The following is a 19,664-nucleotide window of genomic DNA, read 5'->3' as shown; positions in this document are numbered from 1 at the left end:
CTTCTATTGAGGATAAGTCACAAGATGTTTTCTGCTCTGGGTCTCTGGGCAAAGCCAGGACCAGCCAGGAGGAAGAGCCATTCACTGGATTGGCTGGGGGTCCTAGGCATCCTTCAGAGTGTGGGTGCCTACTCCAAGCAAAAAATCTAACCCCAGAGCAGAAGAGGCCAAGGGAAGAAATGATTGGTGAGGCAAAGATACAGCATGCAAACCAGTAGCTAGTTTAGAGAGTCAAGGATGGATGGCTGGCTGGATGGCTGGATGGATGGATGGACGGATGGACGGATGAGGGTAGAGATAAAGAGAAAATTTGCTCAGCTGCTAAATGGGGTGGGCTTCAGAACACTTGTGTTGTGTACTTCATGGCACATGTTTGAGGATTTGCACAGTAGCTTAAGGATGACATGCCCAGCTAGACCCAGATCCCACTCACTATGCATTTATCGTGCAATATCTTTCTTTATTCAACATATCTTTAGTTAGCTTCTCATCTCTGTCAGGTCCATGCTAAACCCTGAGGAAAACAATTCCAGCAGAGGCTGACATTACTTCAGCCTTTATGGAGTTCAAAGCCCTGGATAGGCAGGAGCAGAGAAGGAGGACAAACATTACACAGACAAATATGCGGATAATTAATTCTAACTGGTGAGTGCTGTGCAGAAACACAGGTGCTAAGAGAGAATGTAATGGGGAGGGGCAATCTTGGCTGGGGGGTGGTGGGGTCAGAAAAGACTTTTCTGAGGTAGTAACATTCAAGCTAGGATCTAAATGATAAGTAGGCATTAGATGTATGGGTTCAACCAATGACAAAGGTGGCCCCCAGCCAAGGAACCCTGCAGTGGGCAGCTGTGATCGTGCACCTTCGTCGATGCTACTGATAGAGAGTAAACCCAGGAGCTTCGCAGACTTAATCAACAAAGGGGTTGAGCATTTTGCAAGACTGAACAACAAGCAGGAAATCTCCATTTTGTTTCTGCTGTTTGAAGACATTATTAGACCTTTCTCATAGGACCTAAATGCACACATCTGCCATCTGATTTTCAGTAGAGATCCCCATTGGCTGAGAAACACTAGAATGAATATAAATACATACGAGGTGTGATCAAAACATACAGTGATTGTTTAAATTTTAAAAAATTGATTACAGTAAAAGACACATTGCTATTAATCCCTCTCAAAATACTCCTTCTCACTTCAAACGCACTTATCCCATCTTTCTTGCCATTTTATAAAGCAAGTTCTGGAAGTCCTCTTTCATGAGTGTCTTTAGTTGTGCTGTCATGGCTGCCTTGATGTTCTGAATCAATTAAAAACATTTACCTTTCATGGTCATTTTGACTTTGGGGAAGAGCCAGAAGTTGTACAGTACCAGATCCTGTGAATAAGGTGGATGAGGACACACTATCATGTTTTTATTTGACAGAAATCGCCATACCAAAAGCGATGTGTGACAAGGAGTGTTGTCATGATAGAGGATGAGGTAAAGACACTCACGAAAGGGGACTTCCAGAACTGCTTCAGAAAGTGTCAAGATGATGGAATAAGTGTGTTTGAAGCGAGGGGGAGTTTTTGAGGGGAATTAATGGTAATTAGTGTCTTTTACCATAATAATTTTTTTTTTATTTAAAATTCACTGTATCTTTTGATCACTCCTCATATAATAAACTTCCATTAAAGCTGGACAAACAAAAAAGGAATTAAAAAGCATTTTTTAGACTTGTCATATAATTGGGGCTCTATCAAGTTGTCTTCAGATTCTGAATTTCTGAGCATATGCGAAATTGCATAATTGCCCTCCCGTCAGTTTTGAACATAGTCACTTAACCTGAGATAGACACAGATGTGCTTTCAGCCAACTGGCAATTCCCTACATGGGAGCTTCCAATTTAGTGGACTTTCTGTAACCAAGCTGTGTTCTGAGACCTGTTCCAGAGCCATCTCCAATCTCTTTCCATTGTTACTACTCCAGGAATGCAAAATTATTTTAATATTAGGAAAATTATGATAGAAAAATAATTGTGTTGCCAAGTAAAACCTTCCCAGTTGGATCTAATTGGGGGACAGCTGATATGTAACAGTTTATGGCAGAATACTACCAAAAATTATACTTAGTACATTCAAGAACATCTGTCAACACAAAGCTCATGCTGTTCTACCAGAAGGCCTCTCTTTAGAGCTATGGCATGTCAACATACTTCATTAACCTGGAACAATGCAAGAAATGTGCCACGCGAGCTAGGTCAGTAGCTTCCTGATCTTCACTGCAAGTCCTCATTTTATAAGGTTATAGGAAGCTATCTACTGAATGCAGAGGTTGTGGTAGTAAATTGTACAGTTATGTGATAAGGTTGCAATTTTCACAAATTTCCAATCTAACCAAGTGCATGAATGTCTTCACAGAACCCCAGCCTGTGGGTGGGGACCAGAACGAAGAGTGGTTCTCCTCTGGTTTCTCCTGCCCCTGAGTGTCCCAGCAGAGAAGGCGGGAGGGAACTGACATTTACAGAACACTGAAGCATCCGAAAAGCTTAGGGGTTTTCCTTTCCTTGTCTCATATAATTCTTTTTTTTTTTTTTTTAAGATTTTTATTGTGGAATTGGGGGAAGGGGAACAGACAAGTTGCTGTCGTTTTGTTCTTCAGGCTAGTTGTGGAGGACGTTGCTTCACTGGCCCAAGTTGGCACCATCATTGCGCTCTTCCTGGGTGAGGCAGATCAGTCACTGGCTTCTGGACGGCCGCTCACTGCGGCTGCTGGCCGCTCACGCTGGCTGCTGGCCACACACAGTAGCCCACTGCAGCAGGGGCTGCAGCTTACGCCGTCGCCGGCAACTCAGGGCAGCCCAGCTCCAGGTTGAGCTGTTGTTCAGCATCTTAGCTGTGGAGGGCAGTGTCACTGGCCCTCATATGTGGGATCCAAACCGGGGCCTTCTGGCGTCCCAAGCCAGTTCTTAACCATCGCGCCACTCGGCCGGCCGTCACGTAATTCTTAAAGCAGGTATAATTTCCCCTTTTATGGATGGGAAAAATAGGCTCAGAGAGCTTAGCTCTGGGTACCCTTCTTTTCTCTACTCAGGCACCTCCTCTGGTCCCAAGGTCTTAGACGCCATCTTGTATACCAGTGACTCTCGGATCTCTGCCTCCGGCCCTGCCTTTTATCTTGGCAAATACAATGGACATTTCTCTGTCCTCATCTTATGTAATCTCTCAGCAGCGTTTGTCAGGGTTGACCACACCCTCCTCCTTGGTGTCCATGGCACCACCCTCTCCTTTGCTTCCTGCCTCTCTGTCTGGTCCTCTGCTGGCCCTTCCTTGTCTGAGGCTTGGTGTTCCCCTCACTCAGATGCCTTCCTCTTATCCAGCTACACGCTCTCATTGGTTGATCACATCTAGCCTCTTGGCTGTGAAGACCATCTATGTGCTGATGACTTGCTCATTTTCAACCGCAGCCCTGAGCTTTCCTCCTGAACTTCAGACTTATATCTATGGCTACCTGCTTAATGTCTCCATCCAGTAAGCATCTCAGACGTCACCTATCCTAACCAGGACTCTAGATCTATGTTGTCTGACGTGGGAGTGCCATGTGGCTACTTACATTACTTAAAATTAAATAAAGTTATAAAGTCAGGTTTTCGGTTGCACCAGCCACATTTCAAATGCACAGTAGTGCCCTGTTACTACTGTCTACCATACCACACACCTCAGGATAAAGAGCGTTTTCATTATTGCAGGAAGTTATGTGGTCAGTGCTGGCCTGGTTGTTTTTATCCTCCGAAACCTGTTCTTTCACCAGGGTCCCTAAGTTCAGATAACGGCACCGCCATGTATCTGTTCCTCAAGTCAAAAATCTAGGAGGCACTCTCAATTTCCCTTCTTGTGGGCCTCGTATCAGCTTCATCAGCGAGTTTTGTCTGCAGCGTCTCCCAAACATACCGTGTCTCTCGCTTCCCTCTGACTCCGGTGTCCCCAGGCTGAGCCCCCATCCTCTGCCACCTGCATCACTGCAGTCCCTCCTCAACAGCGTGCATGCGTCCACACTTGCCTATGCAGCCCTTTCTCCACACAGCGGCCAGAGTGATCTCTAACAAATGTCAGCCAGTTCACCTGTCCTCTGGCTGAAACCCTCCAATACTTTCTCATCACACAGAGAAAAGCCCATCCTGAGAATCTTAGTTTGCAAAACACCACCTTTGTCTGTTTGGGCTGCCATAACCAAGTGCCATAAATTGGGGCGCTTGTAAACTACAGACATTTATCTCTCACAGCTCTGGAGCCTGGCAGCCGCAAATCAGGCTGCCAGCATGGTTGGGTTCTGGTGGTAGCTCTCTTCCTGGCTGTAGACTGCCAGCTTCTCATTGTATCCTCACATGGCAGAAACAGGGCAAGCTAGCTCTCTGCCCTCTTCTTATAAGGGCTCTAGTCCCATTCACGAGGACTCCACCTTCATGACCTAATTATGTGCCCCGGCCCCACCTCCAAACACCATCCTGTTTGGGGTTACATTTACACGTGTGAATTGGGGAGGACGCATTTATTCCCTAGCACCTGGCCCGGCAGGATCTGGGCCTGCCTGGCTCTCAGCCACCCCACCACTGCCCCGCAGACTCCAGTCATCCTGACCTTTTTGGTCCCCAAATACCCTAAGTTCTGTGCTGTCCTCAGGGACTTAGGACAAGCTCACGCCTTTGTCACTTGGCTGTCTCTCTCTTGTCATCCAGAGGGGCCTTCCTGGAGCCCACAAAATGGCCGTGCTCCGCTCAGGCTTGTTCACATTCTCTGCACAGCACTTAGAACTCTCTGTGCGTTTCACATTTATCTGTTTGTTCATCTATTTAATTCTGTTTCTCCCCCACCAAATATAAAAGTCATAGATATTGGGGATTCTATATGAATAAGATATGTTTTGCCCTCGCGGGAAACAAAAAGCTAAAAATGATTTGTAATTAACTTATCTTTGTTTTTTTGTGTTTTTTTTTTTTTTTTACTGTAAAGCGGTGCTTTGAATTAGAAGAGATTAGCTATTTTTCTCTTGGAATCTTGATCATGTTAATCATTTCTTAACACATACTTGAGCCCTTTTCTCATGAGTAGGATTTCAGTGTCAGAGACTCAGCAAATAGATTTCCAAAACAAAATTAAAGCACCTGTAGCTCTTTCTTATGCCTCATTTTGGCTATGAGCACAGTTTTCCTGGCCAGCCTTGGGGACAGCTGGCTGGGGACTGACGGGGAGTAGTTGGAAAGCAGGAGAGGCAGATGATTCTAAAGAATCACTGAGGCCCCACCCAAAGCAATGAAGGATGTTGCTTGGATGGATGGAAATCAGTGTACACTGCAGAGCTGGCCCACCTGGTTTTGGTGGAATGGATTCGCTCTCCGAGGGGCGGCGGGAAATCTGTACGATGGAATATAAAAGCAGTGGGTCTCCGGGATGGCGACTACAGACCTCTGCTGGAATACAGCACCCCCCCCGTATAAATGACCCGTGTTCCGAGATGTTCCTCACCCCACACCCACGTACACCAATGGCAACACTCTCGGTAGCCTCTCTTTCAGAAACAGGCCACCTTTCATCACAAGCAGCTTAGAATTAACTGTCATCTGATACAGCCCAGCCAAGCTCCACTGCTTGGTTTGCAGAATTCTTCAGGATCTGCCCTCATCCACACCAGTTGCATTTTCCAGATAAGTCGGGTTTCTTTGCCTACTGTGTTCATTCCTACCTCACCCTCTTCTCCCTACTCGTCATGTTCTTCTTCCTGTCTCTGAAGTTCACCATCCTTCAGGACTCACCTGACGATTTTCTGCAATCTGATGAGTGCTCTGCTAGACTCCAGAGGCACAAAGGAAGTTAAGACACCTCCTCCAGGAAGCCTTTTCTGACCACTGATTTCTCCCTTTGCTGCTCTGTGGTCATCCAGCTGGGGTCACAGTTTGGCAAGTCATTAGTCACTGGTGGTCTTGATTGTCAACTTGAACTTCCTTTGTTGCCCCCAAATACAGACTAACACTTCCGGCCAAGGTGGGCCGATAGAAAGAAGGTGCTCACTGAACACATCTTTCATTAACTGTGTTTCTCTGAAGAGAGTTCACCAAAATCTCCTTTCATGATCATTCAGATGATCAGCCTTTACTTACCATCGGGCTTTGCACCACTTGACTAAGCACTGCTCCTCCTTTAAGACGGCTCAGACTCCCCCGCTCCTGCCCTGTCCCCTGGGCCCCTCCCAGCTCCCAGGTGTCCTGCTGTGGTCTTCCAAAGTACCTTCAGCACCCCACTCCCCATATCAGAACCACCTGCACGGTGTTCAGCTTACCTGTGTATCTTTGTTCCCCTCCCCACACCCCACCCCCAGTTGTGGATCTCTTGGAAACAGAGAAAACATATTGTGTGGCTTGATCCAGGATGATTTGATGATTTGGTAAATTTAAAAAAGCATACAATGCATATAAAGTCATAAAAAAAGATTTTGCTTCCAATAAACCTCAAAAAAATATATAAAGACAATGTACATTCAAAGATATGCTGCATGAATATAAAAGGTCCTGTATGTTGCCCAGTAATTTCTTTTTCTTTAAAGTTTTGTTTTTGTTTGTTTGTTTTTTAAATTTTATTGGGGAGCAGCCATGGTCATTGATTACACATTGCTTTCATGCTACAATGGCATAGTTGACTCTTGCAGGGAGGGCACAGCTCACAGTGGCCCATGCGGGGATCAAACTAGCAACTTTGGTGGTATTAGCACCACGCTCTAACCAACTGAGCTCACCGGTCACCCCTAGCCCTGTATATTTGTTTGCTAGGGCCGCCATAATAAAATACCACACACTGGAGGGCTTGAACGGCGGACATTTATTTCTCACCGCTCTGGAGGCTGGAAGTCCAAGATCAAGGTGTCAACAGTATCGGTTTCGGCTGAGGCTTCTCTCCTGGGCTTGTAGATGGCTGCTTTCTCACTGTGTCCTCACATGGTCTTTCGTCTGTGTGCTAGCATCCCTGGTATGTCCCCCCCACCCCGCCCCTCTCTCTCTCCCTCATAAGGACACTAGTCACTTTGGAGCCATATGACCTCATTTAACCCTAATCACCACTCTAAAGGCTCTAACCCCAAATACAATCACATTCCTAGGTGTACTGAGGGGTTAGGATTTCAACATGTGAAATCGAGACGGGGCACAATTCAGTCCCTGACACTCTAGGCATTAAGAAGGCAAAATAACCAAAATCAAAGCATAAAGGAACACAAGGGGTTAAATTGATCAGGTCCATGAAATGGAGAGGCATGTGTTTGTGTTTTGGAAATTTTTGAACAGGTTGAGGCCTGGAAGATACTTTGAAACGGAATTCTAAAAATAAAGGTATTTTTATTGTTAAAGTAGGATTTATTGAAGGAGGAAAATATTGAGGGCAGAGGTTGCATGAAATAAAGCCTTAATCTTCCCGGAGTGGATGAGAGAGTCCCCCCAGGAGTGGAGTGTACGAGTGCCACAGCCAAATGAAGCAGCGAAGATGAAGAGTGGGGGGCCTGGGAGACGGGCGCTGCCCTGTGTGGGAGCAGGGAGATTCCCAGGGGCTGCCAACGTGGGACTTGATTGAGGGAAAGACTGAGAAGATGGATGCTTTCTTTCTCTGGGCTGGGTAAAAAAAATACTTCTGTTTGTCCTTTAGGCCTAGGGGTTTCACAGTTGAAAAATACTTTGCTCGTAGCCTCTCAATCATAACCTGCATATTTGAAGAGTCCTTTCCCCTAAGGACTAAATGTAAATAGGGGAGATGGTTCCTAGCAAATGCACATTTATTTTTTTATTTTTAGCTGAGCCATCCTGCCACCTGTTGGCAGCTCAGCGGCTGCTCAGCTCGGGCTGGANGCGCCACTCGGCCGGCCCTGCGCAAATACTTTTAAAAAGTAAAAGATTGGTAACAGTTATGAGTTGAAATGTGATGTTGTTTGGGCCAAGTGTTTTTCCTAACTTGTAATAATATTATATAAGAGTTAGTATGGTAATGGAGCATTTGGGCGGTGCCTCCTGAGCCTCCTGGTTCCCCAAGGGGAAGGCAAGCGCAGAGGCCAGCCTACAGGGGAAATGCACAAGTAGGAGAAGACTTTGTGTGGTAAGTGAATGATCCATTCATGGAGGTACCACGTCAGGGCTGGGTGGTGGTGGTTGGGGGGAGACAAGATCAGAAGCTGGAGATGGAACCAGAAAAGTAGGCAGGGTGGATTGCTGAATATAGGTAGGCTTAAACCAGAGAAGCTAAGAAGATACTGAGCAAGGCGCTAATAGGTAAACCAAGGCAGTTCTGAAGAAATTGGAAGAATTTGGAAGGCAGTGCCTCCGTTGCAGGATTTAGTTTTTGCATAGGACAACACACTCCATAGTGCTGGGTACTGAGTTGGACCCACTGTAACAAAATCAATAATGTACATCTCTTTGGTTGAGGACATTTAGTATAGTACCAGCATTCATATAATGGGCCTATGGCAACTAATAATGGGAAGTTAACCAGAGATTTCTAAAAATACTTGGGATTTAAAAAAAAAAATTTTTTTTTTTTTTAGCAAAGCAATTTCAGATAATTGGTGGCTCCTGTAATCTCTAAGGAAACGGGGTTTCCAGATCATCCTTTCAATATAACAAATGAAATACGTGGAATGCTCTCTAAAATGCTTCAGTATCAGTGACTTTGAATAATTTAATCACCCACATCTTATCCTCCTGCCTGCAGGCTTTCTAGCACAGCATGTGTTTATGGTAAGTGTAGGAAAGAAATGGACTTTAAATTGAAGTTGGATACAGACTTTCCTGGAGCCTCATTGCCTTTCTGGGGGTCTGATTACTCTCAAATTTTCTCGTCTTCCTTCCTTCGTGCTTGGCAGGGACCAAACAGTTTTGAAACTATTGTAGACAGGGTGAGAAGAGACCTTCTGAGTTCAACAGTCCATCTAAACAGACACATAAACGCATCTCAGTCCTCGTGAAAGAACAAGGAAAGTACTGCTCATGAGGCCAGGCTTCTGCTTAGAATTCATGGAACAACAAATTTAGTATCTGCTACAGAGTCTGTGAAATATCAGACACATTTTTCCTAGAGTTTGTGGTACTTCAGTTTGGGGAACTGTTAGGGTTTCTACCCTTCTTCATATGAAAATTTTTAAACATGTACGAACAGAGAGGGTATGTACTAGGGATATGTAGGATATGAACTAGTCTTGGGCCTAGTTCCCTGGAAAGAGCCTCTGAAGGAGCAGCTGGGCTGCTGCTGGTTTTCTGGGAAGAGCTGTCAGGATCCGCACCGGCCTGGAGGGAAGGAAGTAGGCAGGGCCACGGGGCCAGGTGAGCTGCAGGGTGCTGCTGCCAGAGCCTTAGCCAATCCCGGGAGCCCTGGAGCTGGGCTGGCCCAGGAGTTCTCCTGCCTTAAAACGAGTGGGGAGGTGGACATTGCCATCCTCTTATTATCTAGTCATTGGATGTGCGCTGTCCCCAGGGTGGGGGCAACGGCTTTGGACTAGCAGCACTTTTATGCCAAGGGAAAAGCCGTGGAGGGCCTCAGCTAAGAGCCATCAGCCACCACGCCCTNGCTGCTCAGCTCGGGCTGGACTCGAACCGCTGTTGCTCAGAGCTCAAACTCTTGAGCGAGCTCTTAACCAACTGAGCCACTCGGCCGGCCCCAAATGCACATTTATAACCAAGCCTAGCTCTGGGGTACATTGGGACCACATTGCTCTTGTAGCCGTGTCACCCAGTTCTTTTCCTCTTTCGCCGCCTAGCTCTGTGACAGCCCTTGTGAATTTCAAGGCATAGCTGCTGCAACACTGCTTTGTTATTATCCCCACATCACGGCTAATATTTCTCAGACTACTCTGTCTGAAATTAACAGCACAGCCCTATACCATTTGGCCTTGAAGGGGAGAGGAAAACATTCCTCACAGCCCTCTTAGGGTCCCTGGCTGGGTTTGAAAATGAAACTGACAAAGACAGATGAACAGGAGAAAAGCATATATACTGTGTGGAATTTTTCCGTGTATATGAGAGTCTTCACAAGAGAACGAAGACCTGAAGACGTGACCATAGCAGGAAGCTTTTTTACCTTTTAGACAAATAAGAAATTTGTGGAGAATTGACAAGACGGAGATTTGGGCTAGGGGTGGTAAACGGTGAAGAAGCAAGCAAGGCGATAACGGTGAGGTTGGTTTACACAGTTGTCTGGTGTTGTCTCTGGGCTGGTGAGTCTGTCTCCACGAAAAAAGACAATTTATTTCTTGCCTTCCTACTTTTACTGCTTCCTAATTGCCTTCAGCTCAAAATAATTTTTATGTCAAAGCGGCATATTTTGGGGTGACCTATTCTGGTTTCCTCCAGCCTTCTTCATTTTATGTTATCGTCTCTAACTTCTAGAGTAATAGATTTTTGGAGCCCAGTGTTCCTAATTAACACAAGTACTACCTTTTAGTGAATGTGTGGATGATATTGTTACAAGGCATAAAACATTTTAAGTATAATAATTGACATTAAAATTTTAAAATAAGAGGAAAATATCTATTAAAATTAGATGGGGAAAGTCAAGTGCATGTAAAGAACAGCAGGGTTTACCCAGTACTGACAGTACACATGATATACCGACAAAGTTATATTGCATTACAGAATACCATAGTGGAATTGGAGCTCATAACTTACTCGATCCAGTAACTTTGAAATTATGCTTCTTGACAATTATTCTTGAATTTGAAAGGATTTGCACTACTTAAAATTTTTCAAATAAGCTGAAATATTACAGAGATTATCACATCAAGCTATTTCACATTTGCATATTTAAAATTCACATACTCTATGATAGCATTACATTGTAATAGGCAAGGGCGATCAGAGATTGAGCAAACCCAACATCCAGGCAAAGGCAAGTGGTTCTAAATCAATGTTAAAGTGTGAATTGAGAAGAAGAGAGGATTTTTGAACCATCTCTCTGTCTTCTCCCTTAATCTTCAGTAGCCAGTTTATCTTTGCATACCTGCACCCCCCACAGCTGAGTCTCTCTCTCAGTAGCTACACTTATTCATTTGATTTATTGATCTATTATTATGGTTCTACTTCTTATCCCCAGTCATTGGACCCCCGATGCTTCTAACTGCATCCTGATGCTTTGCATTATTTAATTGGGAAACTCTGTGCACATAGGAAGTTTGCCATAGGAGGATACTGACTCCAGAGAGCAATCTGTCAGATCAGTAGCCGACCACCCAACCTACCCATGGTCTGCAGGCCTGAAAATGAGACACGCCCATTGCCACAATTGGAACCTTATTTTTCTTATTAGTGATTCGGGGATTTTGGTTGTTCACAAGTGGTTTTGAAAATGAGTGGGTATCTTAGCTTAGGCTCCTATCATGAAATACCAGAGACGGGGTGCCTTAAACAATGGAAATGTATTTGTCACATTTCTGGAGTGTGGGAAGGCCAAGGTCAAGGTGTCGGCAGATTTTGTTTCTGTTAAGGGCTTTCTTCCTGGCTGGCACACAGCCACCTTCTCACTGAGTCCTCACATGGCAGAGAGAGAGCACTGATCCCTTTCCTCTTCGTATAAGGGCACTAATCCCATCATAGGGGCCCCACCCTCACGACCTTGTCTAAATCTAGTCGCCTCCAAAAGTCCCCACTCCCAAATACCATCCCATTAAGAATTAGTACTTCAGCATAGGAATTTGGTGGGGGGCATAAACATTCAGGCCTTTGAAATGTACCCTTAAGATTTTTGAAAAGCATGAAGTGATTTGCAAATCTGAGGTGTTTTTATTAGTATTGTTACTTTTTTTTTTTTTTGGCAAGTTTTTAAACGTTTCCCCTGTGCCCTGGTTTCTAAGGAAACCAAATCCTTTCTGAGCATTGTCCAGGAAAATACAGCCCTGGTGCAATTTGAAATTTAAGAAGAGAGATATAAAATGTGCAGAGAATTTGTACTCTGTGACAATACATACTACAACAGTGTCATACACTTCAGGTCTAGTGCTTCAATTCAATAGCATCGACTGACACCTTATGTGTCATATAGCAGAAAAGAGGGCTTTGAGAGAATGGGAGGCGGGAAAAGATCAGTTTTGGGAGAGGGAGAGGGTCTGACAAAGTGCGGGTCATGCAAAGGGTGGGTGAGCATTTTTGCCTGAGGTCCTGCAGCAGCTGCAGATTAGAGGATGGGAGTAGTAAGAAGGCACTGTGACACTAGTAAGGTGTGCACAGTAACTGGCACATAACCAGCCAACCCCCAGGAAATGTTGAATGAGTGGTTGAATAAATGACCAAGTCTAGAGAAGGCACCCGGGTCACCCTGCCCCTGGCAGCAGTTCATCTGTCCTAAACCCTCAAGCTCTGCAAAGTTTCAGACATTGAACTGCATAGGAAGAAGGTTCTAGAAAAATGAAGAGTGGCTAGAACTTGGTGTCAGTTGCTGAGAGAGGATGTTTTGGGATTTGGGTTTACCTAAGGAGGGCTCGTTCAGATGACTTGGTGGTTAAAATGTAGTCTCTCCCTAGTGGTTTCAGTTTCTTTTCACTCTTTGAATTGCTTTTTATTTCTCTGGGACGTCTTTCCTTTCTTATCTAGTTTGCTCAGTTTGCTTTGGAAACAAGATGTTATCCAAGCACAGTATTACTTAGAATAACTATAGGTAACACGGGGCCTTTTATAGCTGTAAATGTGTTTCCTTTATTGGTTTTTTAAAAAAGAAGTATCAGAGGTTCAGTTATTGCCCATTAATTGCCGTGACTTGCAGAAAATGAGTCATAGCTGTGTGTGTGTGTGTGTGTGTGTGTGTGTGTGTGTGTGTGTGTGAGAGTTACTGCCAGGGCGTGCCTTTTACTCTGTTAAAGCTGTAAAAGTTGTTTATGAAACTGTTTTATGCTTTTAATGTTTCAAATAAATCTCTTTTTCATTTTGTTTTTGGAAAATTGGTCAAAACCCCAGACATCCTGTTGGCTGCTCGGGGCTTTGCCCACAGCACCCCAAACCCCGGGTTCTTCAAAAATACTCTCTTGTACAAAGGAGACATCTTGTCCAGCAGCATCTCTCTATCTGGTGATGCTTCTGGAAGGGTATATGACTTTACGTTGTCACAGCAACGTGGAAGCAGGGGCCAGGAGAGGCTTGTCAAGCCTGGCTAGTCTGTGGTCCTGGCTTATTTTTATTCCCTTTATTTTACTCCGGAAATTTGTGCCACAGAGACATAGAAGCACCTCCCAGGTGTCAGCTTTTTGGGAATAGGTGGGGCAAAACCTGACTCTAAAAATGGTTTCATTTTTAAAATAAAATTTGGGTCTTTCTTCATATTGAAAGCTCTTATTGATGGTTTTCCCTGAATGAGTCAATAGAGCCTCTCAGACTTCTAATTTTTTCCCTTTTTTTTTTGAATAGTGTATCTGGAGGAGAGCTGTTTGATCGGATAGTGGAGAAAGGATTTTACACAGAGAAAGATGCCAGCACTCTGATTCGCCAGGTCTTGGATGCTGTCTACTATCTCCATAGGATGGGCATCGTCCACAGGGACCTCAAGGTGAGGCCGTCACTTAGCAACATACTCCAGCTGCTCTCCAACCCACAATACACCTGTCCAAGAGGATTGGCTCCAGAGGACGGATGGGGTTGCCTTGATGTAGATATGGGTAGAATAAATGGGCATTGGTGTCCTGTTAGCCACTGGGGCCTTTGGGACCCAGAAGTAGCTTGAAAGATCAATGGGGCTAGCCAGTGTCTGGGAGATTTTATAATCATTATGCTGCCAAAGGGCCACCAGGAGGTAGGTTATGTATTGATTCAAGCCTATCTAACAGATAATTTTGTTCAAGACATAGAGGCCCCCAAAACCCTCCCCTCACAGTTCTTCCATTTCTACCCAATTCTGGCCAATGTCAGCACAACACATTGTATGAAAGAAAGGAAGCAAGTGGGTACGGGGCATGAGATAAGAGAGAGGGGAAATGAGGGATTATCAGGAAAAATGAGCTGCAATTACAGCCTTCTGCAATGTCTTGGAGGTTCCTTTCTTACCTTTCCTTGTGAGGTTTTGGCACCCTGACCCTTCACCCAATAGCACTGAAGGATCTGGGTTGTATTTGGGCCCCTTGGCAATACATTTCTCTCTGGGTCTATGTAGGTATCGGGCATATCAATTTGAGGAGTAGTACAATGAGTGTTGCTGACCCAAGGCTGTAATGTGGCTTCGTTCTACATCAGTCACAGGCCTAACCCCCAGAGCTCACTGCACCAGTTAGGGTAGAAATTCCACCCCAGCACGCATACCCTCCACTCATATCATAAACACGGGGATTATATTGTACTGAAGCTACACTAGACATGACTATGGGGAGTCTAAATCAGTTTAAAGAATCAACCCTAAACATTAGTGAAAATGCAATTTCAGCGTCTTCCCATTATCCGGTACTGGGAGTCAAGGTAGGAAATGGTGTAGCTTTCTTTTAATAAGGACTCACTGTAAAGGTTTCTCTTGTTCTCTCCATGTTATTGGTTTCCATCGACAAGGGCAGTGGCTCCCAAATGTTAGCCTACATCAGAACTGTCTGGAGGACTCATGCCAACGCAGATGGTTGTCCCCACCCGAGATGTTCTGATTCTGTGGGTCTGCAGGGGGGGCCCAAGAACTTGGATTTCTAAGGGATTTACAAGTAATGCTGGTATTGGCCTGAGAACCACTTCCGGAGAGCCGCTGGATGAGGGTATTTGGGAATGTTGATCAAGTCCTTACCCTTCGCCCTTTGCAGGCTTCTTGACAGGGGAAAAGGGCTGTGGACACGCTTAGCTAATCTTCAGGCCCCGGAGATCCTTCAGAGGGCTAGGTGAGGCTAAGCCCACCTGCCTGGCACAGGTAGCGGCCCTCTCTGCTCTCTTGTACCCTGCCCAATGCCAATTCTGTGCTTCCGGAACATAGCAGGCAGCTCTCCCTGAACAAGTTAGTGTGACAGTCACAGAGATCTGATGTGGTGGGCTAGCTGTCTTTATTAGAAATAATTTCTAAGCAGATAAGCCATTTCCTAGAGGGGCAATGTTTACTTTTTCCGTAGGAGGGCAGATTGGCTGGATGGGAGATACTGTTTTCCGCCCCCACATAACGCTTTGGGAGAAATACTCCCAGCTCTCAGCCTATGGGGCTTTAAAATCACCCCCAGGCTTGTAGTTGTGGAACGAACATTGCCGTTTTAGGACCTTTCTGTGATCTCTTTTCAGAGGCACAAAGGAATTTGATCTATGTGGAGGAAGTTGATATTAAATTTTCATAAACATCTAAGAAAACTAAAACAAACTGTATGATCTAGGCTAGAGAAACAGCATGGTTGTGTTAATTTAAAATTAGGGCGCAATCGGGGATACTGTCCCACCCCCACATGCAAATATACTTCTCTTCCTCCAGAAAGGTATTCTTGTGTCACCTTGCCCGGGGAAGCCGCTAGAGCCGATCAGTTGTCTTTTTTTCAAAACAAGGGATTGCGACAGGAAATGTCCACTGCTGCCTGAGATGAGAGTAGGGCTTCTCCGCCCTGCACTAGTGCCATTTGGGGCTGGATCGTCTTTGTGGGGGGCTGTTATGTGCATTGTAGGATGTTATCAGCACCCCTGGCCTCCACCCGCCAGATGCCAGCAGCACTCATATCATTGTGCCAACCAGTAGGCATTGCCAACTGTCCTCTGGGGGGGGCACAACTTCCCCCAGTTGAGAATCACTGGATTAGGGTGATTATGGATAACATGCACTTTATGAGACATGTTGATTGACATCTTTTACAAGCTTGTTATGCAGATGTTAAAGGGTTGGGATTGACCTTTCACCTTAGGTGTTGGCCACCCATTGTCTTGTGAAAGTGTCATGAAATACAGAAAGCTGATTTTTCAGGTGAGTCCTGGGCCTCCTGGGACCCCTCCTAAAACTGTAGATCCCCTCCCCCACTCCCATAGACCTCCTACTGCCACCTGGGGCCTCCATCCAGATGGTCGCTGAGCCTGTCCTCTCTCCCACTTTCCTCCCTGTCCCCCCCACCCCCAACAAAAAGCCCCGCCTTCTTTACTCGTCTTGAGCCAATTAAAAGTATTGATCTAAAGTATGAATGAGTAGTCCACTGAACCCTCTTTAGGGGTAATTGTTCTCCAAAAGAGCACTTTATTGATCCGGTGAGTCTCCTGTGGGAGGAATGTATACAGAGTAATAGGGGCCCTTTGGCCATCTCTTGCCTGGACGAAGCCTGGGTCAGGATCATGAGATCGCTGACTTTGCAGATGTGGAAGCGCTGAGACAAGAAAGATTAAAAATCAGAAGCTTAAACAAAAAAAGGCCTCTCTCTGCACCCATGACAGATCCTGACTGTTCACAAAGGGCAACCCCTAAACATTCAGAGAAAACAAGAACCACATGCACTTTTTGGTTAGATCATTTCCCCCCACTTTCTAAGCGTTATTCTCATTTCAATTGATTGGCCCATTTGATCCTCTTAAAACTCATTGAAAACATCCTGAAGCATGCATTGATTTTCTTTTGATCTCATGCTTTGTCCACAGAATTAGTGTCATGGTGACTGTGAAATGCCATTCCTTTTTGTGTTATTATTTGTGGTGAAGGATAGCGGGTCCCATGCCCCCCTGGGTTCTATTAAAGAAAAAAATAATTCTGACCTTTGTGAAAATGGTAAGGAAGCCCTTATTCAAGACTGCTGCAAGAGGGGTATTGTAATAGGGGAGAGGATTGAGTCCAACTCCAAATTCAGCCATACACGTGGGGATGTATAGCTGTTGAGAGGAGTGAGGGGTCATGGATGGAAAGTTAGTAAGAGGAGACATCAAGGGTGGAGGGCTTTTTGCTAAAGGCAGGTCAAGGACTTAGACATTGACAGACAAAGGAGACTGACCAAACTTGACTTGGAACCCCCCTCCCTCCCACACCCGCCCCGAGCCTTTCTGACTAGGCCCTGACCCTGGGCTTGTCCTGTGTCCATTGACTCTGTCCACATGGTCCAGTCTTAGCGAGAGCCCTGCTGAGTTAGTTTAGGATACCTGACCAGATTCCTTGTCCCCCACTCTCCATATCTAAACACCCTGGCCTGCCTTTAGCAAACTCCTGTCAAGCCAGTGTATCCAGAACCTCCCTTAGCCTTGATACCCCCTCTTAGTCATTTTCCACCCACTGACTCCCCACCCTGTTCTGGCTGTAACCCTCCTCTGGCCTTGCCATGTTCAGAATTGAGTCCGGCCTCTCCCCGACCGCATACCCCGTTTCAGTACTCCCCCTGAATAAAGCCTTCCTTACCATCTGTAACAAGTATCAGAATAATATTTTTTAACAATATCAAAGGTGGGGAGTGAACAACCTGACCAGAGATCTAGAATAATTCTCTCTAAACTGACTTAGCAGGATTCTTGCAAAGACTGGGCTCTGCAGGCCTAGCAAAGACAGGAGGGCACAGAAAGCCAAGGTCGAGGTCTAGTTGATGAGAGGGCTCCACTGAGGGAGTCTTGGTCAGTTCTCACAATTTCTCAGCAGCGGTGGGTGCACCTCAGACACCCCTCGGAGTTGTAGCACCCTGAGGCCTGCCCCAGGCCCAAGTCTACTGGACAACAACATATCTGGACATTTAGCGTTCTCACAGCTGATTCTGCTGCACAACTAGGCCTAGAACCTCTTTTCTGAACATGTCTAGTCACTCTACATAGGAATAGTTCCTAAAATGTCATATGGCAGAAACCAAAGATTCACCACAAGCCACTGACGAGAGAGAATATTGCTTTGCTCTTGGGGTTGGGAAGAGAGCCAGACAGGAAATGGTGCGGGCAAATGAGTTCCCTAATTAAGATTCTTCTTGTTGCATTTCCTTTAAGGTGTGGTGTAAATGAGAGGCATGCTTTTCACTCGGTACATCTTCAGAATATTCTTAGTGGGGGGACGTAACTGGCTGACAGCAGAGGTGTCAGTCCTCGACATTATCTCCCTCAGTGATGACATCATTAATTAAGCAACTCTTCAAAAACAGATTAAAAAAAATATATGTGAGTGCCTCTGTGTTCAGGTTCTCACCCTAGCAGTGCAGGGGCAGCTCTGAGGCTGTGACACCTCGCTCGGGCTCCACAAGCCCTGTGCCCATGCTCTGCAGAGACCAGTGAGAGTCCCTAGTTTTACATAAAACGCTATAAAAATGAAGCTTCGCTATCTCCCCCTCAGCCCCTTGGGTGCAGGGGCTCTGCTGCACAGAGCTGTCCTGGAGACAGGAGCAGTGACCAGGCCTGGGCTAGGCGAGGGGCCTTATTGCTGCCTGAGTCCTGCCCCGCTCTGTTCAGGGAAGCACAAGAGGAATCATTGCAATTCCTGTTTCACAGCAAGGCAAACAGAAGCTCGGGTACTTAACGACACGTGGCTGGAAGGTGCTGGACCTTCCAACTCCGATTCATTCCCTGATCACACCCGGGTGCTTCCCAGGAAGCAGAATGAGCAGGTGTCAGCTGGCTCAGGAAAGGAGAAAGTGCAGGCAGCAGCTACAGGCCCGGTGTGACCGAGGGCAGAGGGACAGGCCTTGGAGTAGAGAAAGGTGCTAACAGGGATCTGAAGAAAGGAACAAAGCAGCACCTGCAAAAGTCATTTTATTTCTGGGACTCCCCTTTCCCCAAACCCAGGAAATGAATCGACAAGTCAGAAGCATCCACTTTCTAGTGCTGACCTAAAAATAAAAAGACCTTTGAAAGTGAGAGGCAACAAGCGTTTGAGACCAACAATAATAGGTGGCTATTGGGGTATCATTCAGTCAGGCAGAAGCCCAAATAATGTTCTGATTAGAAGACCAAGGCAATGGGTATTTATGAGAAAGGGAAAGGGAACAATTCCATCCATAGAAGGAAGGCATGTCTGTCGGTGCAGGTAATACAACATAGTGATGCAAATTCTAAATAATGTTTTTAAAATTTAGCCCAGTAGTCATCATAACTACTTTCTTGTTATCTTTGCAAATAGTTTTCAGTTTTATTATTATTATTATTATTATTATTATTATTATTATTATTATTAGGAAACGATGTTGCCCTAGGCCCAGTTTAAAGGTTATTTTGCCCTGTTTGTAACATTCCAAGGTCTGAGGTATAAAACGCGCAAGAACACAAAAGGTGGTTCCTCTGACATGGCAACTCCAGCTCCATTTTAAAGTGGTTTCGTTTATATTATTGTTGACACTAGATTGCCTACAAATATGGTTAAATTTTTGTTTTAAGTAGAGAAAATGTTGATAAGGGGAAAGGCACTGACATTTATTGAAAACCAGTAAGTACCTTCTGCTGTGCACGGCCCTCTATGGCGCTTTATTAAAAACTGCTTTTCTTAATGCGTTCACTTTGTCTAAAGATCAAGTATATTTTTGAATAGTAGGTAGATTTTGTGGTTTGGTGAGTCTGCCACAATTAACCAGCTGTAAACAGAGTTTGTAAATTTTTTTTCCCCTTATTTTCTTTCCAGCCTGAAAATCTGTTGTACTACAGTCAAGATGAGGAATCCAAAATAATGATCAGTGACTTTGGATTGTCCAAAATGGAGGGTAAAGGTGATGTGATGTCCACAGCCTGTGGGACCCCTGGCTATGTCGGTAAGGACTGCGTGCGTGTGTGTGTGTGTGTGTGTGTGTGTGTGTGTGTGTGTGTGTG

General features: G+C 45.3%; 1 protein-coding gene across 1 annotated transcript in view; it reads left to right on the top strand.

Annotated features, from left to right (window-relative positions):
• Positions 1-19,664, top strand: part of CAMK1D (calcium/calmodulin dependent protein kinase ID) — a 462,879-nt gene that overhangs the window by 375,829 nt on the left and 67,386 nt on the right. The window contains exons 4-5 of the mRNA XM_019656989.1: positions 13,398-13,536; positions 19,480-19,606. Of these exons, the coding sequence (XP_019512534.1) occupies positions 13,398-13,536; positions 19,480-19,606 (266 nt within the window). The remainder of the gene's footprint in view (positions 1-13,397; positions 13,537-19,479; positions 19,607-19,664) is intronic.

Source organism: Hipposideros armiger, unplaced genomic scaffold (genome assembly GCF_001890085.2).
Source record: "Hipposideros armiger isolate ML-2016 unplaced genomic scaffold, ASM189008v1 scaffold_271, whole genome shotgun sequence".
Lineage (NCBI taxonomy): Eukaryota > Metazoa > Chordata > Mammalia > Chiroptera > Hipposideridae > Hipposideros > Hipposideros armiger.
Note: the sequence above shows the minus strand (reverse complement) of the source record. Positions and strands in the feature narration are given on the sequence as shown.